The 25,607-nt window shown below is 38.8% G+C and overlaps 1 protein-coding gene across 4 annotated transcripts in view; it reads left to right on the top strand.

The window, feature by feature from the left end:
- Window positions 1-25,607, top strand: part of CRTC1 (CREB regulated transcription coactivator 1) — a 55,866-nt gene that overhangs the window by 8,044 nt on the left and 22,215 nt on the right. For all 4 annotated transcript variants that reach the window (XM_067312994.1, XM_067312993.1, XM_067312992.1 and 1 more), the window contains exons 2-9: window positions 12,640-12,756; window positions 17,273-17,410; window positions 18,436-18,497; window positions 19,346-19,440; window positions 20,940-21,025; window positions 21,364-21,407; window positions 21,735-21,955; window positions 25,413-25,549. In XM_067312994.1, the coding sequence (XP_067169095.1) occupies window positions 12,640-12,756; window positions 17,273-17,410; window positions 18,436-18,497; window positions 19,346-19,440; window positions 20,940-21,025; window positions 21,364-21,407; window positions 21,735-21,955; window positions 25,413-25,549 (900 nt within the window). The remainder of the gene's footprint in view (window positions 1-12,639; window positions 12,757-17,272; window positions 17,411-18,435; window positions 18,498-19,345; window positions 19,441-20,939; window positions 21,026-21,363; window positions 21,408-21,734; window positions 21,956-25,412; window positions 25,550-25,607) is intronic.

Below are 25,607 nucleotides of genomic sequence, written 5' to 3'. Positions count from 1 at the left end.
GGTAGAATTGTTTTCCTTAGATACTCAAGGATTCAAAGGGAATGGAATTAGAGTTGTTTTTCCAAAAGATAAGTATTTTCAGGCAGATAATTATATTTCACAGCTCAGAAAGTGGTTATTTGTGACACAGCTTACTGTACATTGATATTTCTTTAGTCATGTTGTGTTAGAAGCAGCCTCTTGCAGTAATATTAAGCTCTACAGAAAAGTCTTCCTTTTCCTGGAGTCGTTCAGGTGGTGTTTCTACATCTACTGTAAGCTGGATGAGGGTGAAAAAACCCTCTGTGGCAGAAGGGAAGACTATGCTTGCTTAATATATTGATTTTTCACCTTTTCTTTCCTTCCTTGCAAAATCTTTTGTAGGCTGTGTTCATGGTATTAATTACTGGAGTGAAGCAGCCATTAATTACTGGAGTGGTGTTATCAGGTTTTTGTTTTTATTGTTCATATGTTCAATGGACAGTGATTGTCCTTGTTGAAATCTTTTCATCACAGTTCCAGGAGATTATACTCTAATGTAATGCAAACCTCCTTCCCGCCCCCCGCCCTGACGTGCCTCCGTAGCGTTCCTCCACTAGTGAGGGAAGAGTAAAAATATCTTCAGTATTGCCCAAGTTGTCACCAGCCTACTCAGATTCAAATGTCTTATTGACCTTCTCATTGTAATTAGATTTTTTCATTTGTGCAGTGAAATGATTATATCGTATGAGCTTTTTGCATTCTAAGAATTTTGACTCTAATGACAGAGATTTTTTTAATACCTACAGTATTGTCTGATGCCTCATCCCAGAGCTATAAACAGTTTCTTGCGCTGTAATATGAGGGCTTAAGGCTGAGCAACAATAGGAGTAATTTGAGGAATCGTTGAGGGGAAGAACGTGCTGCAAAGGCCATGGTGTTTTGGGGGATTGAAGTGTTATCGTTGTATCACTGACTGAAGGTCGCTGCTAAATGGCTTTCTCTGTGCGGGATCCAACATGATACTCTGCAGCAGCTAAATCACATTTATTCTGTAACAATAGGTTTTTAACTATACTAGGTGTGCTTGTGGCTACCCGTGAATGTATGGAGAGGTGTTCCTGGTCACTACTAAACTTCAAAGAATGTAAATGTGCCCCGTTTGTCTTAATTTATGAAACTTGTAGGGTTACATAACTGAAATTTCATTCTTTGGCTAAAAATAAAAAATGGAACATAAAAGCTATTTTTGTCTTGCTTAATGAGGGCATCTCTGCTTTTATTTCATCTTTTCTGAAGCACTTCAATAGGAGAAGTGGGCATGGTCTAGGAGCATTTTTTTGGCTGGACCCTTCATTTCGTATCGTTCTCTGAAATGTTGTCAATCAACCAACAAACAGACATGTTGGCCTACCCAGAATGAGGATTTTCTTTAAAAGTACATTGTTAGCTAATAATGATCAATAAAATACTTAAGGTTTTGAAAGTGTAGCGCTAGATTTAAGTATGTCAGGAAAGCAAAAAATTCTTTTTGGTATCAAATAATGAACCTCAAGTATGAGTTCTCTGTGAAGTGTTATATTTAATTATCAGTAACATACATGCTTTACTTTATTTTGAAACCCTTTCAGAAAAGAAGGGTGGCACTTGCAGAACTGACACGGGATCTGGTTTGTTTTTAGAAAACAGTGCAAATCAGGTTTGGTTCATATTGTAGCTTAGCTTGGCTCGACGCCCAGTGATAGAGCAGAACTCTGAAGAATAGTCACTATTTTAAGTCTCTAGTTGTGCTGTATCCTGTTTTTACTTGCTACTCAGTTGTGACTGTTAAATTTTAAACTGTAAACTTTTGTTCACCAGAAATAGCAGAGTGTTTTTAAACACAGAATAAGAGTCTGTGTATTAAATTGTATTTTGTATTTTTATTTTATTTACAAATTCTGCAAGGTATGATCTTGTTGATTCTTGGCCCTCATAACCCAATGCATCAAATAGTTCATATTAGCTGATTTTCTGGAGAATGTTAAATATGCCTGAAGTGTAAAGAAGTGCCACACTTCTAAGTCCAACTGGTACCAAAAAGAATTTTAATTTTTTTTCCTGTGTTTAAATACTACCATCCTCTCTCTCCTCTCACTTTTTCTCTACAAATGTTAAACACTTTGGTTCATTTTGCTTGGATTCAAAAGAAAAAGGATTTTTGTCTGGAGTGTAAGGCAAACTCATGATGATATAAAAATAATGATTGTATGTTAGGAAGTGAGATCTTTTGACTTGTGAATGAATTCTTGAAGACATAATTTTGATAACCCTGTTTCACTCTCTCAATTCTGTAGCTGAGACAGTCTAGGAATTTGGTTTCAGCACATGAAGGAGAATCTAATGGTGCTACGGAATTTGTAGATGACTCATAACAGGACAAAACAATCCAGTTAAGTGATTTGAGGTCTTAAATAATCTCTTCACCAGGAAGGTGAAGAAAACATCATGAACTCATGAGTAATGATTGGCTCTCCTGGAACATGAAGAGTGCAGGGATCGCTGGTTGGCAGGGACTCAAATGATTCCTGTTTAAGTGTTGCTGATCAATATGTATCTCAGCTTTTATGAATGAAATTTATTTACTGGATTATAATGATTTTAACAAAGCAATATTACAGTTAGCAGTTGCGAGAAGTTTATTTTGAGTTGGTTCATAGTTGTGACCTTTTGCAACTAAACTCAGTTCAGCTGTCTGGGCTAGGGCTATGTCTGACATATTTTCAGATTTGCTTTTTCTCCTGTTCTGTGCTCTTTGCAACATGAATCAGCCAAGTGACCAAGGTGGCTTTTTGAAGAGACAAGCTTTAGGACAGCATAACTAATGCACAGGCCTTTTGAAACAGAGAAAGTCACTCCTTCCGTTTGCAGTTCCTTGTTTTATGAACATAGTGGCTGCAAAAACTAAATGGTTTTAAATAGTCCCCCAAACTAACGGATATCAATACTTTCTTCAGATGGCTAGCATTGTCATAGATATTAGAGATAAGAACTTGTTCCATCATCTCGTTTCCGCTTTTCAAAGCACAGACTCATTCAGTACTGCCTTAATCTTGTAGAGGTTTTGGTTGAGCTGCACGGGACTCCTGTAGGTGTTTGAGTAGACACACACCCTTTGAGCCATCATGGTTAGTGGTAAGTGACCGAAATTGTAGCGTGTTTGATTAGCAACCGCTCCTGGAAAACATGAGACAGTAAATGGTTCCCTCTCCATAAAGTCTGGGCATATGTACTGTGTCAGGTAATCTTTAAGCTTAATCAGGTTTATAAAATCTTAAGTCTAGGTAGCTTGTTGTCCCTCTTCCTCCATCTAGAGGATTTCATTATTCTAATGGTGAAAAGGCCACCTTCTCCTTTCCAGTTTGTTTTTTTCATGGCCTCTGGGGAGAGCAAGAGTTCTGGTTCCACGAGATAGAGTGAACTAATGTAAGGGATCTCTGTTGCCAAAAGGGGGAGGATTCAGTTTCCCCATCCTGTGCCTGCAGACCCTCGTACTCCGTTCATCCGAGCCGGGAAGCTCAGAGTCCGTAGCCTGGTTCTGGTCCTTCAATACGTGACCTTGCATTTTGCTGTTAATTTCTAAAGTTTTTGAGAGAATTGGAGTGTTTTTAATGCATTGGGAAAAGTATCAATTCTTGGACAGTGTTGTATTTGGTAGTACGCTGTGGCTATCCGCTGATAATAGTCAAGTGCAGTACTGGGCTTGCGTTTGGGAATTCTGGCTCCGTTTGGCTATTACCAGCGAAGGGTTTGCTGGGAAGTGTTTCAGCGTGGCAAAAACAAAGTTGTTGCTGTTTTGTGTCTGCTAAATTTCAGCAGGTTTCTTTCCCCAAATAACAAGTCAAATTTTTCCTTTTAAATTGTATTCTTACTGACTATGCTTGGGCTGAATTGTAGGGTTTTTTCTGTGCGTCCAGACATGTCTATGTGTTAATGGAACAAATACTTGAAAGTGACTTAAATGACAGTTATGGTGATGGAAGAGTAAACAGTGATGCAGCAATTCTAAAAGCATGGGTTCAAATCCAGTTCATACCATATGTCTGGATTTTTTCGTGGTAATTTTCACTTGGTTTGTAGTAGACATTTGGCTTCCTGTTTTGGCTTGGTAGTATTTTTCTCTGTAATACCTATTGCACTAGGATACTAATAGCATTATAAGGCCAAGTATGATTGGCAGAGGCAACAAGGGAAACTTTCACTCTACTTGTCCACACTTGCATGTTTCTAGCCAGTGTTAAAATCTTTGCTTTTATGAAAATGAAAACATACTAAAACTCAAAAAAACCCATTGCAAAACATTTTGTTATAAAGCTGGTGATGGAATATTTTAAATCCCAAGTGACCCAGACAGAGCAGCTGCTATCACTGCAGATTATACCTTTCCTCTAAACTTCAGGCTTCATTTCCTTTACCAGTCTTCCTGGAGAACAGCTGTGCATTTGGATCCGGTGCTGCTGTTGGATCAGTACTTTAAACTGCAGGAAATAAGTTACTTTAAGAATCTGGCTTGATGGACTTTCTTCCTGATTGTGACAGCACAAATGAGTGAGAAATGCAAGGGATTTGCTTTTCGTTTTCTTTGGTAAACTCATCTGTGCAGTCTGTCTCCATTAGCCGAAGGAACTGTGAGGGAGCTAGCTGCACTTTTTCTGTTCTAGTATTGCTGTGCGCGCGCATGTGTGCACTCGCTTTTCGCTGTTGTCATGAATGGTTGATTGTTCAGAAATACTTGAACAGTGTCACTGGCTCTGCAGTAGGAATGTTTAAAGGTGTTTTGGTTTTTTTTAGAATAGCACAGTTTTTTCAGGGTTCCCTTTTTATATCTACAGCGTGGATTAGCTTTAAGGGGCTGATAGCAAACTGTATACTTCGGTATATTTATAACTTTTTTTTGTCTAGCTCTGTGGTTAAGCCATTTTCTAGAGAATCAGTGTCTTATATCAGAGAACATGAAGTCTCTTTTCCTAATATTGCACTTTTTTCTCAATATTAGGCAACATAGCATTAGATGCTCTGAAATACAATCTAAAAAGAATGTTTTTACATCATATGGTTTATTTTTCATGTCCATCAGGACATATTTTGGATTGAAGAGAAACTCCTTTCGTATACGCACTTCTGTGGATGTAAGTTCCGATGAAAGGGAAAGTATTGATGTTAGTAAATTTCATCATCTAATTTTTAATTACTTGGAAAATGAAACTAAAGGGTTAAAATTTCACATAGACATCTTTCTTTTTCTTAGCCACCTATTCAGCTGTTAAATAATGTGTAGGTGGATTTTGGTACGTAACATCTAAATACAGAAAGTCTTTTAATTATTTGCAGTAAATTTTCAAAAACGTGATAGCACTATAAAAATGGGCAGTGTTAACTTATCAGTTGTACTCAGACTATAAGAGCATTATGTAGATTAAAAAGTCAAGCATTCCAGAAGTCTTTCCGGTCTTAATTCATCCCCTTGTGCATGAACAGTTTGCTAGTCTTTTAATTAATCTATCATATATTTCCCCACCCACACCCCCAATGAGGCTGACACCCCTGCATCTTTCAGCACAAACTAGATAATTCAATATCTTGCTTTATCCACATTGCTCAGCGTATAGCTCTAGGCCTCAGAGTGCACCGAGCAAACTTTGGGTTGGTGATAGGATAATGAAGCCCACAAGCAGGGTCTGTGTTGCTTACGTTATTGAAGACCCTGAATAGTTCAAGAACAACTTAATCTTTATACTATTCTGGTGTGATGGTTCCCATTTTGTGGAAGGGTGATTAAGATGCAGGCATTAAAATTAAAAAAAATTGATGTTTGAATGTCCAGTATGATACACTTGATACTCGGGGGGGGGGGGGGGAGAATAACCAACAGTGGGTCTTGAGTTTTTGAAAGTGCTTTATAGACGCACACCGAGCACAGGTCCTGTTCTCTTGGGGAGGAGTAACCATGACCCCAGTTAGCAATTTTGACAGACCCCAATATTTTGGGCTGAGTAACCTGAAAATTAGTTATTGCTGCTGAAAAATGTTTTCAGTTAGTCATGTAGTATCAGGAGGAGCTTTGGTGGCAGAAGGAAGATAGAAACCCCCGGCTGCTGTAACCCTGAGGCCCTCTTCTCTTCTCGTTCTTTTGACTCATTCTTTTCGTACCTTCCAGCTTCCGCAGGAGTGAAGATGAGGTTTATTCAGACATCAGCTTTCTTCAGTAGGCAATCCTGAAGTATAATGTGGAATTACACAATACAGCTGAGCTAGCCTAGCAGCTAAATGCTGAAGAAGCGGTCCTTTTCTTGGCTCTAGCTGTGTGCTCCTGTTTCCTCTCGGCTAGGAAAAGCTCCTCTGATTGTGGGGTGAGCAAGTGCCACAAAGCTCTTCTGCTAGTTCAGCTTCTTCAACCAGATGAATTCGGATGCAAGGAGAGGGGCAAGGATATACGGCTTTTCAGGGGCAGGCAAGGCAGTCAGAGCACGGGGACTGTGTTCTCCACGGCATGTTCTCCTTAGCTGTGTTATAAAACTATGTCTGCAGTCGCTTTCAAAACTTCTTGCTGCTAATAACTTTCTATTTCTTCCCATTATTGATATTAATTTTAAGCTCTTGGCTTTAATGACATTCCGTCTGGGTGTGTTGATACAGAGATGGACTGACAGCTGACTATCTGCTATAATTTATGAAGCTGTGGCTAATAGATTTAAATTTTCTTCCTTTTTTTGGCTTACCAGGGCTCTCTTTGATTTGTGAATCCAGCTTTGTTTAATTAAATAAATTCTAGACAACTTTCGTGGTGGGCTGTTTTAGTAAATGAGCAGTTGTTTGGATGTATGTTACTTTTGGAAATTAATTGGAAAGCAAGCACGGAGTTTTAAAAGTTATAATGTGAATTTCAGAATTTTAACAGGGTTAAAATATTTTAAAAGGGTTTTTTTGGGGGGGAAGGAGAAGCCAAACTGTTTTGTGGGTCAGAGCGGTTAGTTAATCATTGGGTAGTTTTCAGCAACATAGACACAAAAGTAAAGAACTTAAATTTAATAGTTAGATGGCTAATTAGGTGATTTTTAGCTACTGGCTATATTGCCACTGAGTCTAAATGCAATAACTGTGAATCACTAAATTGGTGTTAACTTATCTTTCTTTTTAAGACTGTATTTGCTTTTCTTATCAACATGAGGATTGTGAATGGGAAGAAATCTCTCTTTGAAGAAAATACTTCCATTGGGATTTTGAGGAACTGACTTGCCTTGCGGGTTTGTTTAATTTAGCGTTTAATTTCATGCTGGAGAAAGAAGCCAGATTAGTAGTTTTGGAGTCTCCCTGCCTTCTGCTCGCTCACAGAGGCGGCAGAGCACGCACACTGGACCTGGAAGGTTTCTCTCTCTTGAAAAGTCTAGTTCTGCGGGTAAGAGGGTACTTGGTCTCTGCTCTCTATTTTTAGCTGTTCTGCTGAGATGACTAACCAAAATGGCAATATAAATGATTTTTCATTGAGGTGGACCAAGAGTTGGGCTCTGAATTCATTCCTAGGGAGTGATCAGAAAATAGCAGTGACATATTAATGGGGATGTCAAATCAATCCCAGCCAATTTAAAAACTCCCGAGCGACCATAAGTTATTTTCTGTGGCAGTTCCTGTCTCTCCTGGTTGCTTTAGGAGAAAGCAAAGCATTCCTGAGAACTTCCAGTGTATCCAACTGGGAAACTTTGAACTGATTTAAACAACAGGATTTACCTGTAATTCAGTCCTTAAACTTTCAGTTAATCCTTTAAACAGAAATTAACTTCCAATTTAAAGCTTTAATGTTACATTTCTAATTTTAATCTGCACTCAGTTTGCTTCATACTAGCCTCAACATGCTAAAGAGAAAGCTTTTTAAAGCGAAAAACTTGAATTTATAAGAAAGCTTGGTATGGAAACTGCAAACCAGCAAAAGAGCAGTTATCATGAAATCTTGCTTCCTGTATTCATCAGACAGCTCAGTTTTTTTATCAAAAGGATACTCCACCCTTTTATTATGCTTGTGGGAATCAAATCTTTATGTATAAAGAGGGCATTTTTGAAGAAACAGTTATAATTTCTTCATAATAATATAATATATGTTAATTAATTTCTGTGTAAAATTTGCCATTTGATTACAATCAAGTTTTGTCCACAAACTTATAATTTGCCTAGAATTTTTTTGGAAGAATTTAGAGAAGTTCAAGTGTTGAATTTTAATAAATGCTTCCTTTGATTCCCATGTGCATGTTTTGGACACTCTAGAAGGTGTGCAGGAAGACTGGATACGCTTTTAGGAATATGTTTCTCCTTTTTTTTATTAGATAACTTGAATCTCTCCCTACAAACACAGCTGTATAGCCAGAAACTTTAACCCAATTTAAATGGAAACACTGAGGTAGTTCATATAAATGGTTTCACATTAAAAATGAATATCTGGAAGAATATGGCATTGTTAGTGATTAGAGCAAGTCCGTAATTAGGTTAAATCTAACATTTTTGATTTCTGACTAAAGTTGTGTGTGTCCAGAGCAGCTCTATTGACCTGAGCAGGATCACATAATTTCGCTCCAGTGTGTGTTAAGAACGTAGTTGCTTACAAATTCCTAATTACTGCATGAAAAAGTAATGATTCCTTTTCTCCATAAAGACAATGCTGCAGCCTCACAGATTGTTGCTCTTGTACCTTTGCTGGAATTATTTATTGGTTTTAATATAACTTCAGATCTGCAGATCTGGCAAACCAGTACTGTGCCTTTCATTTGGGGCACATTTACAGTTGTGCTTTAAAAAAAAAAAAGAAAAAAAAAGCCTGCTTATGCAAGAGCACTTGGTTTTAATGATTAAATAGTTCTAATTTTTTTTTTTTAAGTTAAAATCTGCATTTCTTTTAAGTAGCATAAGAGAAATGCTGGTGGAAGGGAAATTACTGATTCGGTTAGGATCAGTTGTTTGAGAAACATTCCTTCTCAACAGGAATGCCAAGAAGAAATAAATGGTTTAACAAGCAAAAGCTTTTTCCTTACCAAAAGCTTTCTCAGGAAAGAACTGTAATATTTAGCAATATTTTCAAATGTCAAGCAGCCGTTATCTTGGACACATAATATAAAAACGGAAAAGCTGTAATGTAGATTACATTAATTTCTTGAACCACAAGAACTTAATGATCTGGTGAACCCTAAGTAACCGTTATCTTACTTCACTATCTAAATTCATATAGAAAGCAAACTGCCACTAATCGAATCTAAAGCTAGAGTTGTCACGTGAATTGTTAAGAATGTGAGAATAGTCTGAATTTTTCTATTAAGAAAAGTTTTGTTTGCTTGTTTGTTTTTAAGATAAAACCCAACAATCCCCTCTTCAAACTTAACCCCCCCAAAGCAATTCCAAAGAACAACAAACCCAGCTTTTTTAAGTAAAGGTGATCAGATTATTTGGTATATTGAATTCATGTCATAAGATGTTTCAATGGAAGAAGGAGGAAGTGTTCGCTCTGGTTGCAGCCAGTGTCTGTTTTCACTTTTCGCGCTGCTCCCGCGTGGGAAGAAGCCTCCTTGCTAGGGCTCTCGACTCCCGAGCGATCCTAAAGCCCAACTGTGGAATTTGCAGGGTTGTTTTTTTTGCCGATTCTGTCTTCGCAAAGCCTTGAGCTGATTTTTCCTGAGATCCCCTGCTGGAATGACGGGAAGGGCTAATGTTTCAGTCTTGAGCGATGCTTTCTCACCCGGTGAAACGCCGGCGGCGTGAGGAGGCCCCGCGGCAGCCGGCCGGCCTGCTGCAGGGCGGCTTCGTGGTGCCGCGCTGCCGGCGGCGCTCGCTCGCTGCCGGGCGCCTGCGAGCTCCGGCGGCGCCCGGGGGCCCCTTGCTGTCGGGAGGAGAAGGAATACGCACATACGTGCTGATGTAATGATATATAATAGCAATAATAAGCAATCCATTTTTTTTATTTTTGGCACGGAGCTCCAAAAGTGTTTAGTGAAGGTAGCGCTGGTAAAATCAATGATGTACCAAAGCCGTTTAACGAGCTCGTTTTGGGAACTGCTTTAGTTCTCCGTCTCTCGTGTCTCCTCATTTCCACATTTCACTGCAGGGGAAGGGCAAGTGGTCATGACCTCCACATTACATTATACTTTGTGGTATATGCTGGGGAAAACCAAATCATTATTAAAAAACGTAAAGCGAACACTCCCCCCTGGTCCCCCCCAGTTCGTTAAAAGATACCAACACCTGTTGAAATAGTTACTCCAATGTTTGGCACAAATCCCAAGTAAGCCTTTTTCTTTTTTTTTTTCCCGTTAACAACAAAAACATATGTACAGGCCAGACAAAAAGCACAGCTAGTTCTGATATTGTGCTTTTAGTGCTCTGCAGCGATGATTTAGAGGGGGTGTGACTCATGAAGTGATACCAGTGCAGTGTTTCTCTAAATTCATGTATTGCTTAGAGAGCTGTATTGTAATCGCATGTCAAAAGACTGCAAAATAAAAAGGGGAGGGAGCTCCTTTCTTGCTTTTTAGACAGGATCTTTTTGAACCTCTTGATATTGCACGCTATGAATATTTTATACGTCTTCGGGCTGAGGGGATTTACATGTCCTTTTATTAAATAAAAACCATCAACCATTTTGTAATTGATATTCTGCATGCATCGTTGTTGAGGCTTTTGAGACTGGCTGTTCCTTAGAGAAGTTCCATCTCTAAGAACTGTCTAACTTTTGGATTCTTTCAGTCTCTCAGATGAAGCAGTAGATTTTGGTTAACTGTGTATTTGGAAAACAGTGGCTTCTAGGAGAAGTTCTGTCATTAAAGGATGTTTGAGTTGCTTTCCTAGTGATAATTTTAAAGTCATAAGAATGCATGCACTTCTTTCCATGGGGCATGTCGTTTTTTTTTCCTTGCTCTATTTAGGAATATTCTAATATATACACTAAAAGCGTGAGGCATAATTCAAGCAGACTGGTCCCTTTCTCTCTCAGTCTTGGTGTTATCAATGTGTGATGTGGTGAATACCTTCACTGTCGACTCTGCTTAGCATCCACGGCCATGGTATCGCTAGTTTATCGAAGGACTCTGCTCAGATAAGGTTTTTCAGTGTTAAAAGTGGCAACTGTCTCTCTGCTTTGCTATAAACATCTTCACTCACCCTCAGGTTTTGTGGTAAAGCCGAAAAGGTAGGGCCGCGTGTTTCCATTCTGCCATTTCCTTTGCTTTCAGAAAGCGTAAAGAAAGCAAACCACGTAAACATCCAGTTTTGTGGATGCCACATTTGCTATTGTTTTTCCAAATGTTGTTCTTCAAAATTCTGGCATTCCGAAGCAAAGGCTTTAAGATGTATTTGAATGAAACTACAACAGATTTGTTGGTGTACACACTGCAGTACCTTAGCAACCAACCTGCATCTGGTCCAAGATCTGAACATTTAGTCTTTAAACAATTCTTTGCTACCAATCTAGGAACGTTCTTGCATTTCAGAGTGCAAAAACAGCCAGTTGACATCTAGTGAGGAACAACATACATTATAAAATACCTACTCCTCCACAGTGGGCGGAGAGGGAACTTATGTAAGCGGGTTTCTTTGCTAGTTTAATTGTAGTTCCCTGAGTCCTTGGAAGATGCAGCTCCCAGAGCAAGACTGGTGTATTCAAAGGATTCCAGGCTCTGCTTTATCAGTGTAAAGCAGGGCTTTGGGAGCAACGCAGCATTAAATCTGGGTGCGTTGAGGGGAAGCGTTACAGAATTTCACCAGAAATAATTTTAAATATTGATACTACTAAATTAAAAAAACTGAAAAATATCACTAACTTTAAACTTCAGTCAAACATCCTAGCTCTTATTAGTGAGCTGTTGAGACACCATAGTTTTCTGAAAGAGTTGGCAATGAAAATAAGTTGAAATTCAAGTGGAAAAGAATTAACTTTCTCTTGCACGCTTTTCTATACACCAAATATCTATACAACTACAGGAAGGCATGCCAGAATATTTCAGTAGCCAGGTGTCATTCGGGACTGGAGAGTAAGATATCCAGCATTTATTGAAACTTTGCCACCTGTCACATTTATTCTCATGTACGCCTGTTGCAGTAAGGAATTCTTTGTTTGTTTGTTTGTTTGTTTGTTTTAAACCTGTATCTCTGCCCTTTCTAAAGGGCTTTTTCTGGTGCAAGAAACGAGCACCTGCCTTGGTGGAAGGCTACAGCTTGATGCAACATCTCTGCTATCTAGATTGCTTAAAAAATGTGGAAGTTTGGTTAAACAATATTCTATAAATTAAGATGACATATATATGTGTGTGTGTGTATATATATATATGTATATATATAAACAGACACATGAACAGCTAGCTAATTTTGATATTAACAGTCATGATCAGACTGACTTCACATAGTTACTTCTTTAAAGTTGAATATGATTGCTGACTCTGAAGTTGATTTCTTTTTTTCATCGCTTTACGCTATCACACAAGACTAAGTATGGCAGCTTGCCAACCGTGTTTAGTAGAGAAGATTGACATCCACTCGCAGAAGCTAAATTCGTGCTGTTTATAGATGGCATCCATTCTCAGTGATAACTGACAGTGTGTGGAATTGAGTTAGTTAAAACAGTTGGGGGGAAAAAAGAGTTGCTCTTACAGTTTCCCCCTTCTTTTCTTTTAGTTACAGCTGCAGAAAACCCAATATTTGCAACTGGGACAGAGTCGTGGCCAGTACTATGGAGGGTCACTGCCAAATGTGAATCAGATTGGAAACAGTGCCATGGATCTGCCCTTCCAGGTGAGGTTGATTATATACATTTTTTTTCTTTCTTTTTGTTAATTAATGCTGTGTCTGCATGTTGTTTTTTCCTCACAGGAGACTGTGAAATAGCTGCTGGTTCAGAACGTAGGACCACAGCCGCAACAGGCCACCCTAAATGTCCTAAAAATTCATACTCGTTTGGAACAGAGCACAGTTCTGTACGGCACGCATGTGTGTTCCTGCAGTGTCAAGTGCTGGTTCTCCTGTCCTTGATCGTGGTACTTTTGGGTCAAGCGTAAGCAGAGGCAGTGAAATTCCTTTGTCAGTGATTATTCATGGTACTGCTTGCCAAGCTCATAATGGGCTCTTCTGCAAAGACACTATAGATTTGAAGCGAAAAGTGGACGTAAATAACGCAAGGTGGTGTAGAAAGTGTTGGTAGCTGGGAGTCTTGAAGAGGAAAACCCGTGGCAGTGTGCTCCATGCATGGGTTTTAGGAGGAGAAGGGAAGGGGGAACGGAGCACAAATTGGTTTAAGAGTGGTTTCTTTTCTTTGGTGTGGCTGAAAGGAAAGTGTGGGGGTGTGGGGGTTTTTTGTTTTTGTTTTTTCCTCCCCAATCATGAACAGAAAATCGGTGTTTTGCATGCCTGTTTTGCTGTTTGTAAGCATGTTGGGACAGGAGATGATGTGTAGTGGATAGGGTTAGGTGATTGATGCTTTTGGGACTCCTGATTTCTATAGTTAGATGATTAAGGGTGCTCAAAGTAATTAAAATTTCTGTATCAGTTTTCCTTGTTTTAGAGTAGTAACAATTAGATTTTGTCTTGCAAGGATGTGATAAGAATGAAATTTTGTAGTTTGTGTTTTTTCTGATGAAGGCTGGCTTAATAAATACAGAGAAACTATTGATGACAACCTCTAACTATGCGTTTTGAAATACACATAGGCAAATGATTTTTTGGGCAAGAGGAGAAGCAAAGAGCTATTTTAATCTGGTTGTCTTTAGGGAGTACAATGCAGAGGTTTGTGATGTTATGAAGTCTTTAGCTTTAGTCCACAGGCATTTGGTCTTTTCAGGATCCACAGATTTTGTCATTAGTTTCCTGTTAAAGAGGTTAATGATTACTGTTCTTTTTAGGCAATAGTATTTGAGTACTTCTGTGCTTGATGACCATTACTGACAGTTATTAGATAGAATCTTTTTAGTTCTGGAACTAATGCAGTGCTTGAAAGTGAGTACTCAAAAAATTTATGGATAAAAAGAGGAGGATATGGAAACAAGTTGATCCTTAAACTCCAGGTTTTTATATGTTCTTTCAAAAACAAATCAAAAAATAAAAAAAAAAGTGATACTATTACAGATAAATGGTGACAAGCAACAAAATAAATATATGTACTGGTTTGTATCAGGTATGAATGGTTTCCAGTTTTCTCAATTTTAAGCTAGAGTACGATGCAATTATCAAAAGCTGTTTGTACAATGTGTTGATCAGGTGATGCCTGTGTGGTTGTCTTCAGTTAGAGGGTTAGTGATCTGAGAATCTTGGTTCTTTGCATTTACAGCACAACGGAGCTTTGGCAGAAGCCTTTGGAGCAGTTCCTGTCTCTTTGGTAAACAAACATTTAGGTTTGTGCAAATACGTATTTAGGACTGGTGTACTGTTTGCCCAGGTAGATACGTATTTTAGCACGTGTTACACTTTTTTTGGTATGCACAGTATTTATTTGATTCACCGTTACAGCTCCAAAGGAGTTATGGTCTGTCATATAAATACAGGTTTTGCCATGCATCCCAGTTTGGAACATGCATAATAATTCCTGTACAGACTCCCTGGACTTGCTGTGGTCTGTCATGTGATTACTTATGGTTTATGGGGGGGGTTAATTTGATGCAGACGGTGGTTTATTTGGCACTGTCTTGGCCTGTGATTTCAGCAATCTCTGAGCATGTGCACTTAGCCTGCATGGTAAACTCCCTGGGGAAAGGAAGAATGATTACCCAAATGCTGCTTGTCACCAAGGGGCACCGAAATGTAAGCTACTAGTAGGTACCACTCCTTCACTTTCCCCCTCATCTACCTTGCTTGTTTTTATTCATAAATCAGCCTTCATAAATCATAAAGGGACACTGCTGCTTTAAAGCACTGAGCTTTTTCCTTCCTGTCTGTAAGTGTTTAGCAATTTTTCAGTGTCTTGTGGCGTTTTTGGTAGGGTTCTGGTCTCAGATTTTTGAGTCTGTTTCAGGGGAGTGAAACAGTTGCACTTCTTCACTGTCCAAAAACAATTGACACTCGAATCTGTTCATTTTTATTGCAGTTTTGCAGTCTAGTTAAGTATCACGTGCCCTCCGGGGATGGGGATTTTAATGAAGGTGAGCTGCCTGGTGTTTGGTCCAGATTAAGTTTCATGTAATGGCTGCTAAGGGAAGCCAGAAGAGCTTTTGGAGGCGATGCCCATTTTCTCAGATGTTTGCTGCCTTTTGTGATTTGCCTAAGCAAGTTAGGGATTCACTTGGGATCGTTGTTCCTGGAAAGAGAGAGAACTGCCTTACCCAAAAGTTCCTTGCTAGCACGTTTATTTGATCATAAACTATAGCCCTCTCTTTGTGACTGGGGCATGGTCCGTGTTTACTGTTTCCACTGTTACATCCAAATTAGATTTTTGTTGTGATTTTTTTTTTAATGGAAGTTATGCCATAAAACTACTTGAAAACTTCAGAAAGAACAGTCTTTGCATTCAACTTTATGTCTGTATGCTCATTTGCATTGGCTCGCTTTTAAATTGCAGGTGAGGTCTGCATTCTGTATGCTTCAGACTGACTTTTCCTTTTTTAGTAGCATTGTGGTTGAGACCACTGACATAGGAAACTGCTTCTCCTGTTGATCTTCTGAGCACACATGTATTAATTTGGAAATCTTGCTGCTGTTTGGGATAGAGTTGGTGTAATAAGAGTACAAAGAAGAGTTTGAGCTTTTTTTTTTTTTTTTTGGTGTTTTGGAATTATGAGTATTTTTCAGTTCTGTGTGGGACCAGTTAGAATTAGATCGTTGCTTAGTATTTGCAGCAGAGGTTAAACCAACACGTCTTAATTTAGACTGCTTAAATTTAAGACACTATGATTTGAGGTTTCTAAATCTTCATACAAGAGTCATACTTGTTAAGGAGCTGAAGCGAACACCATCGTCTCAGTGAGGGGAGTATAGTCAAAAGTTACTGCGTTCCTTTTCTGGTTACGTGTTGACTTGAGCAGTATTCTGCTGCATATCCAGTGTTGGTCCTTAAGCAAGAAAATAAACAACACAGCCACTTTGCATCTATTATATTAATGCAGGTTGCGTATGCATAGAGGGAGAAGCTATTATTTGCTAAGTAGAATGGAGTTAAAAATATTAGAAAGATGCTTTAAAAAAGTTATTACAGATAGAACATTTAAATGTAAAAGTTTTTAGAAATAGTCACTTAAACAGCCTAACTGGACATTTTTTAAAAGATTAATGTGGAAGCCAGATGGTTTCATGGCTTGGCAGACAGGACAGTGCATTTGCCACATGTATCACCTGAATGGAAGAGCAAATTTTGGATTTCCAAACAGATGGTGTTGAGGGACTCGGCAAAGCTGTTCACGTTGGCAAGGAATGGCTTTTTTCCTTAGATGCCCATGTATTGCTTTTGAAGTATGAGGAGAGGCTGACCTTTTTTTTTTTTTTTTCCGGCTATACACTGGGATGGGCCTTTGAAAATATAGGAGAAGTTTTCCAGCTTAGAGCGGAAATTTATCTTCCTTATCTTTTCTGTGTTGTCCTACGATTCTCTGAAGTCAGTTGCTGACAAGTAAACGCTCTCAGGATATAGGTGCCAAAAAGATTCAGAGAGTGGAACTGACCCACCTAGGTTCACTGTGCAACCTAATGAAATAAACATCGGTTGCAAAAATGTTGGACACTGCAACTTCTTCTAGACAGAGGAAGGAAACTGCTTTTCTTTGTTTTTTTTTCTTTTTTCTTTTCTTAATTCTGTCAGTGTCCCCTTAGAATAATTACGCTGAGAGGAGCGGTGAGGAGAAGTCTTGAGAGACTTGAGAGTTCCTTAAAAGCTTCAGATGAATGTTAGGATCACTGCGCATCTTCTTCCTGCATCTCCTGCCCTTGTAGTTCAAGCTCTGGTTGTCAGCATGTTCCTTCTGGATGCATGCTGCATGCTACACCAAGGGAATGTAAACAGCAGTTGTCAGTAGGCTCCTTGTCACCATCAGTTCCAGTATTTCGGAGATATGAAGGTTGGAGAGCAGTGCTGATTTACGAGAGGGCAGATCTAGCATAGTCTGCCTCCCCTTGTCTCTAATCTCTGTCTGGAAGAGATAGCCTTGGCAATTACTTTCCATGGCTATAGTGAGAATGTTACTGACGGAAAAATTTACATGGTGTAGTTTGTCCATGTCTTCTTTGAGTTTTATTTCTTAAAATAACACAGCCGTGCATACAGTATTAATAACTTCTGGGCAGACAGCTCTGCATATACTTTTTTGCTTATGACTTTATGCACCTCTCTTAGACTCCTTTTCAGTCGTCTGGATTGGATACAAGCAGAACAACTCGGCATCATGGTCTGGTGGACAGAGTATATCGTGACAGAAATCGTCTTGGGTCTCCGCATCGACGTCCTCTCTCCGTGGATAAACATGGAAGACAAATATCCTTTGGTTTATGAGGTGGCAGTAAAAACTTGTCTTTTCAACAACATTACAATTTTCAGTTTTTGCAGTTTGCTCACTCCTCCCATCCTCACCTGTCAGAGATGCTTCCCATCTCTGTACAGTTCATGTCATCTGCTTTTTCTGAACTGTGATCCAGTCTATAAATATCTACTATTCTGTAAAGTAAGCATTTACCTTTCTCTGTGTCACTTTCTTCAGCTCTAAGTGGGGATAATGATACACACGGAGCTGAGAGGGATCGAGATCCTTTGATGAAACACCTAAGGCAGTATTGGTGAAAACTGAATTTCCCTTCAGAACTGAGTAAATCCAAAGTGGAATTCTTTGCAGTTCATTGTGCATTTTATTACAGCTTGATTCATCAGTTTAGCATCTGCCAAGCACTATTTTTCCTGCCATTTGTGAAAATGAATTAGCTTATTATTGCTGACTGGCTTAAAATGTGCCACAGTAAGACTGGGTTGAGGGGGCTAAAGGGAATGTGTAAGTGGGAGAGTGGAGAGATGACAGCTTCTCAGGAGAAAAGAGTTAGATGCTCAGAAACTGGAAAGGAGGATGGTCATCCTGTTGCTCAGTCATTATGACTAGCCAGATAAATGTGGTGTTATATGATCTCTTTAAGGGTTGCTTACCTTCAGAATGGGAGATCAAGAAAACCAACCTGGGAAGTGTCCAAGAACCAAGACTGAGAAGTTGTGAGGAGTCATTATGTCTTAAGGTGGTTTCTTTTGGTGTAGGAGTCAAAAGCTTGTCTCTGTATTGTCAGGCTTGATGTTTTAAATAGTACTCTTTCATTCTACATCAGCTGTAAAGCTGTATATTTTGGTTTGAATGTCCTGTTAAAATCGGTATGCTCTTCATAGAGAATCTGCTTTGCCTTTTTCTTTTGAGCTTAGTGGCTCTGGCAGGGTAATTTGAATTATTTCTTAGGAAAAGATTTCAAATAGGCTGGTTACTTAAGTGAGAAAGTGGTGTTCTTGCCCTTAACTAATTGAATCACGTAGACAGCTGTCCATATGGCACTGTGTATCTGTCACCTCCATCAGATACAAGCTGGAGAAGGTTAGTAGCATAACTGCATGTGTGTTAGTATTTGATCTGCATTCTCTGATACTGCAATAACATCTTCATGTGCAAAAAAGGCCTTTAATGTTCCCCATAGCGGTTGGTCATCTGAATTGCCATGACTTACTGAATTTAGAACTTGATTTTTTTCTTTTCTTTTATTATGCTTATTTTTTTAGATGACCGGCTTTTAAACTTAAGGTGTGTCAGCTAATGTGACTTTTGTGAAGGTAAATCTTGCCAGATGTGTTCTAAGGCATATCCCAGAACTGTGGAGTTGTAAAAGACTTGGATTTTTCTCACTGTACAGAAGCCGGCACTAAGTTGCCTAAGTGATGGCCAAGTGATGGTTTAAGGACAATTCATCATGTGAGAGTTGTGTTGGCTATGGAGACACCTGTGGTTCCTGGCTCCACAACATAGTGCATCCCTGAACCAGTCATTTTCCTTCCCTACAAAACAGGGATGCTTTTTCTTAAAGACTGGTAAAACCAAAGAAGTATATATAAATGGCTTTTGATTTCAAAGTTGCGTTATTTGGTCATGTACAATCTTAAAACATATTAAATGATTTTCTAACTATGGCAAACAATTTATCCGTGTGTTCCTCTAAGTTCCATTATTGAAACAATTACTCTTCAAGCTTGACCTAACTTGTTCTGTGAGTTGATTGTTTCGTAAAGAAACCTGTGCCTGGTGTTTACCATAGATAGATATTGTTTTTATTTTTTTAATACAGAGTGAATGCCAGAGTTTTTCCTAAGTTGATTACCTTTGTCTGAGATTAAGCATTCTTTAACTTAGAGAAACCGACAGTAAAAATATGTTTTTTGCCTTCCTCTCAGGACGAATTCTGATTCTGCCCTGCACCAGAGTACTATGACTCCAACTCAACAAGAATCATTTTCGGGAGGGTCGCAAGACATGCAGCAGAAAAGAGGTAAACAGATAAAAACAATGACAATATTTGTAACATTCAAAGAATTCTATTTAGATTATATGTACATATATCAATACTTGTCTCTTTCTGTATGCACATGTATGCATAAAATTTTCTAGATTCAGTTACACGGGAATTGGGACAAAGGACCTCTTTTTCTCTTCTGGATACTGGAATCCAGAAAAGTTTATATAAAGCTAAGGCAGAGCCTATCCTGTATCCCATATCCTGTCATTCTAAGGCCTTGCCCAGTGGGAAAAAGTAATCTGGGCTTGACGGGATCCTGGTGGTTTCTTTCAGGGCTTCCAGAGGTTTCCAGTGTGTAGTAACTTCTAGGCAAGTGTAGAGACCTGTCATTTCATGTGGCTCTGTGAACAGCTGTTAGCAGATAACAGCTGGATACTGTGTGCAACAGTGAGGTTTTCTTCCCCTGCGTATGGCTCATATAGTTTTAGGTATTAATTAATGCTCCAGGCCCTCAGTAATATCAGTAACTCTAATGGAGAAAATTGCTATAATAGATGTTTCTTTCAGATACTGGTATTAATTTGTCAGTTTTATTCTAATGAATTGGGACAAGTTTCACATTGGCAGCTTCATTAAATATTAACTATCAGAAATTAAATTCTGGAAATCGATCTTGCATTGAAATATTTAGGACTGCTGAATTTTATTTCTGGTAACCTAGTCTGACATATACCTGGCTTTCCATCTGAGACCAATGTTTTGAAATGCAAAAATGTAAATCTGTCCCAAAATTTACCTTGAGATTCTTCATATTTACCTGTGATTCTTCATACACAGTTCCTCAACTGGAAATATTGACTGCTGTGATAGAACTTAAATCTTACAGTGGACACACACTTAAGACTGGAAGGAAGGTCAAATTATCTTGGTCTCGTTAACTAGTGACCTCCTTATTGGGGATGGCTTTCAGAATTTCTGTTTTGTAAATTAGCCTTCATGAGCTAGCCTCTTGCATAAACACTGTGTCAAGCAGCAAAAGTAACCGGACATAATTAAGATACAATACCATACAGTAGCAAGATTGCATCTAGTTTTTTGGGGATTCAAGTCATCAGTGAGTATAGTGTCAGAGGCAAAGCTTGCAAACTGCTTTTTGAAGCACAGCCCTCAGGCACTAACAATTTTGGTGCCCTCTGCTGGCCCTTGTTTCTGCTGTCAGCTCAAGAGATGTTTTAAAAGCTCTTAAATCTGTGTAGAGAGATTTAATCCTTAAGTGTCTACCCAGTGATAGATGAACACAAAACAATCAAATGCATGTGCACTGTGTTGCAACTGTTGTGTTATGTATTCCATATAATACTTCTAGAACAATATAACATTGAATAGAGATCATCTTAAACAGTATTGCATAAATATGGATTTGATAATAGGAATTACTTAAGGTATTTGTAATGGTTACATACCTAAACTGAAAATTTCTTTTTGAAAAGCTTAGTATTATAACGTGATTTTTTTTGTGCTCATTTTTTTAGTTTTATTATTGACTGTCCCTGGAATGGAGGAGACCACCTCTGAGGCAGACAAAACCCTCTCTAAGCAAGGATGGGACACTAAAAAGGTAGAAATTTCATATTTCAAAGTGTAGAGATTTTATTTTCTAAACACGTTTAGGTAAACAAATGTTCTAAATATTGCTAACCAAAACAAACTACTTGCCAGGATTAGGGATTAAATGCTATATTTAGCCACAAATCACTTGCACATAAACTGCCTTTCTGATCTAATGTTATGTGTGCATGCCTAAAGCAGCAGCGACGATGCATCTCTTCTGAAGAGCTCCATAGAACTCTTCTGTAAAAATGTATTAAATTAAATAAACTTACTGATTAAAATTTATCCTGAACATTAATTTCTAACAATATCCTTGCCTTTAAAAATATCTTTTCTCTATTTTAGACAGGGTCTTCAAGACCTAAATCATGTGAAGTTCCAGGAATCAAGTAAGTTTTGAGGTTTTTTGTTTTTTGGGTTTTTTTTTTTTGTAAAGAGCATTGAGACCTTTAAGAAAGTGTGTTGTACCTTGAAAGTCCTCTTACCTTTAAGTTTTCTGAAAAGCCCTTGGACTGTATAACCCTGTAACAGCTACAGGACAAACCAGAATGACTATTAGAGTCCAGTTGGCTATTATGTCTCTAAACTGGTTTATCAAAAATACACTATAAAATTTTACATATGGCACATCTCCTTTAAAAATGATTTAAAAAGAAACTGTCCAGGCTAAAATTTAAAACTGACTTTGTGTCTTTTTTTCTCCCTCCCCTATTTAGCATCTTTCCATCAGCTGACCAAGAAAACACTACAACACTGATTCCTGCTACGCATAACACGGGCGGCTCCCTGCCAGACCTGACAAACATCCATTTCCCTTCCCCTCTCCCAACACCATTAGATCCCGAGGAATCCACATTCCCAGCCCTGAGTAGCTCCAATAGTACCGGAAATCTTGCTGCCAATCTGACTCACTTGGGCATCAGCACTGCCAATCAGGGTAAGACTGTAACTCTGAGAGATATTTACAGGTTGTCCAGAATACATCACTTGTCTTAAATTATGGAAGTTGCGTTGCTGAACATTACTGTTTTGTCTAAGAGGTGATTGTACCTCACTGTTGGTTGACCTTTCTGTTTAAGTGAGGTTTATTAAGCTGTTTCTGTATGAAGAAATGAGAAGAAGTGAGAAAGCTATAATTAGTTATTTGGCTTACAAATTGTCTTTTATTTTTCTCATGTTCTTGGTGCCCAAAACTCTTTTTTTTCTTTTTTCTTTTGGATAAGTCTTTGCAGGACAGACCCAGCATCCAGCTTTTGCCTCCCTTGTAATTCATTGTATTTGATCCCAACCACGCAGCATTTGCATTGTGGAAGTATCTTACCTAGGCCTTTTGTTTTCATTCCTTTAGGATGTCTTTTCAGTTTGAGGATTCTTTCAGTGAATCACCAAGTTTTGTCTTTTGGACAATCAAAATAATATAAAGCCTTTACAAGGTGTGTTAGTGTAAAGCTCTTATAAACTTCCCTGATAAATTTTTGAAAACATCCCGGATACTTCAGACTACGTAACATAGTAGGGCTTTGGGAGAGAATAGTAAGTGCACACCTTAATATCTAAAGACTTTCACTGTTGTGCCTTTGGGTAGAAATTGTTGCCTTCTTAGCTTTATGCAGTGTAGTTTTTATTGCAAGTTCTTGTCAAGTGCTGTTTAGCTGTTCAGCATGGGGAGCCTGAGTGTTGGGGCTTTTGAACTTCGCTGCAATACTGATAATTAAAAAATATATATATTTGCCATGCTGTCACTTTATCATTTGATCAGTATGAATATTATAATTTTGGGACTAGTTAACTTTATAGGTCAATGCCCTAAACTGGGGATTGTTAGTTTTGTAATAATTTCACTGGGTCATATTAGAGAATAGTGGTGAAGAGGGTTGGATTTTTTTGTCAGTGGCAACCACAGGCAGTTAGTTCATAAAATAGAAATGAGGCCTTGTATCCAACAACGCATGTGTATTCAGGACTTCCTTACCCACTTAAAAATCCTCTCACATATTGGCGAAAGGAAATAATTCTAATCAGGTTAATGTAGTGTTACAGCTAAACAGCGTTACCTAAGAATGAAGCAAGAATATGGCTTACCCATTTTAGTGCTGAGTAAATCAAAAACTTTCAGCATCTTCTAACAAATTTTTTGGTCTCAAAGCAGGCTACCTCTCTGTCACTTTACACAGATGCTTTTGGAGATGGGCTGGCATACAGGTAGACCTTAGCAAGTCTGTATTAAGAAAGCTAGTGTATGTTTAAAAAGAAAAAAATTATTTTTGTGGAGTTAGGCCAGATTTGGTTGCTAAAGTTTTTGCACTACCCATATTTAGCGAAGTAAACGTTATAAGACCAAACCAGTAAGTATATAATTGCTTTGAAGCCATTTCCTGATCTATCAAAGAATCTTAGAAATTACAAATGAAAAAGAGATTTGCCGATGATTTTGCTGCTTCTCTTTGGAGACTATTCCGTAGTTTAATCAATGGCATAGTCCATATTTGGCTTTTTTTCTCTGATCTTCCCAAACCTTCCTTTCATTGCTTTATCTTCTAACTCTTTAACAGAAAACATAAATGCTATTGAATCTTTTGCAGGAGCTATGTGCATTGTACAGACATGCCCTCAGCAACCCCAAGAAAAGGAGGGGAAAAGCACCTGTCAGGTTTCAAAGAATTGCCAGAAACGTAGACTACATGTTTGTGCATTTGAGTTTGTTGGTTCACTGACATGTTCCATGAGGCAGTGTTGATTTTGAAAACATTCTACGGGAAACCAGGCAGTCTTCATAATCTGCTCAATTTTAGCCAGTTTGCCTGCTGGCTCCTTGGCAGCCTGGACTTCCTGGCTCCCTGGCAGCCTGCCTGGAAGCCTTGAACCGTAGCCAAGTGCCTAGGAGCTCCTGGGCCCTTGTGAATTCCTCCTTTCTGGCAGCTCTAGAAGAACAACTCACTAGCTGGATTCTTCTGAAACCACTTTCCAGGGTGTCTCCGTTCTCTAGGGTGAAGGAGAAAACAGGAAATATTTTATGGCGGATTTCAAAACGGAAGCACTTTGTTTTGAATTTAAACAAAATGACAATACTTTGTCTGCTCCAAGAAATTTTACTGCGCTGGAATATCTTCTGCTGATGAACTCCTTTTGGATGATTCTGTTGGGTCCCCAAACATGAGCTCCATCTTATCAGAAACTTCCCTTGCTCTGCAAAGGGACCCAGACTGTCTCTTTCTTTGGCCTTTTTTACTTGTTTCCTGGGTGAATAGAACCTTTACAGCTCCCAAAGACATCACAACACTTAACTGCCAGCTAGCTTAAGGAGTTGCTTTTTCAGGTGTTGTGGGCTCTGTGTCTTGGTTTATCTGTTCTGGGACATATGATAGTGGAAATTAGTAGAGACATGTTTTAGAATGGCTCCGAGAATTGCTCTTTAGTTGAGCTGTCATAAATACAGATTTTAAGTGCTTATATGAGCTCTGCTGCCTCAGTTCCCTTGTTAATCTTAAACATCATTTGTGCTAGGTCACAGCTCTTTAGAGTGTGAAGAATATTTCCTGCCTTCCTGTGTTGGTATGCTATCAAAAATGGAGTATTTCCTGTGTAACCAGTTTTCTTCCTCATGTACCATTAAATAGATGTTTGTTTTGTTTTGTTTTGTTTTGTTTGATGTTGCAGGTGCCCCTTGATTAGTCTTGTTACATGATCTGTTATCTTCTTCCTGAAGTTTGAACTCTTAGAAACAAAACAGAACTGGATTCTTCTGGGTTCTTTGGCCATGTGCAACCCAAAGGGCGTACAAGAAGTATACCTGTGGTTTAGGGCCTTAAAGGCAGAGAATATAAAATATGAGAGTTGAGAATCTTCTCAGTGTGAGAGAATACATCATTCCTGAGGGCGTTATTATTACTAGTTGATTATTAAATGACATTTCCACTTGCTTAGAGAAGCTTTAATTTGATCTATGCAGATATTATCTAAAGGTGAAGTTCTGATTTTCCGTTTTTGAATGGCTCATACTGCAGACGCGCTTTTTACTCTTCATACTCTTCCTTTGCACAGTCGCAAATATGTTTCCATGAACCACTGAGGAAGCTCAGTAGTTTGGAAGCTGATCTGCATATTTCAGTTCCAAGCCCGTATCTGTGCACAAACCTGAACAACCGTGACTGTTTTTGATCCAGGATAAACTGCAGGGATCTTCCTCTCCTCCTGGTGCTCTCCAGCCTGACAAGATGAACTGCAAGCTCGCTAAAGAGCTTCAGCCTAACTGGCATAGGCACATTCAGCACTTTGCATTAAGTGTTTGTAGACTTCAGTCATTCATTTTTCATAGTTTATGTAATTACCTCTATACAGGTATCAATAATCCGTTGCTCTGTTCCCATCTAAGCTGGTTTATTCCTTACTGACAGGAATGACAACAACGCCAGCCCCTTCCCAGCAGCACCGCCAGCCAGCTGTCAGTCCTCTCTCATTGAGTGCAGACTCAAGACGACCACAGTCACAGCAAATGTCTCCTACGCTTTCCCCTTTGTCACCAATTACTCAGGTAGGAACTTGCTTGGAGAATGAAAATTTTAGACCACAGTTGATTTTGTTTCACCCTG

This window comes from Apteryx mantelli, chromosome 30, assembly GCF_036417845.1.
Source record: "Apteryx mantelli isolate bAptMan1 chromosome 30, bAptMan1.hap1, whole genome shotgun sequence".
In the NCBI taxonomy this organism is placed as follows: Eukaryota; Metazoa; Chordata; class Aves; order Apterygiformes; family Apterygidae; genus Apteryx; species Apteryx mantelli.
This window is presented reverse-complemented; position numbering and strand designations above follow the sequence as displayed.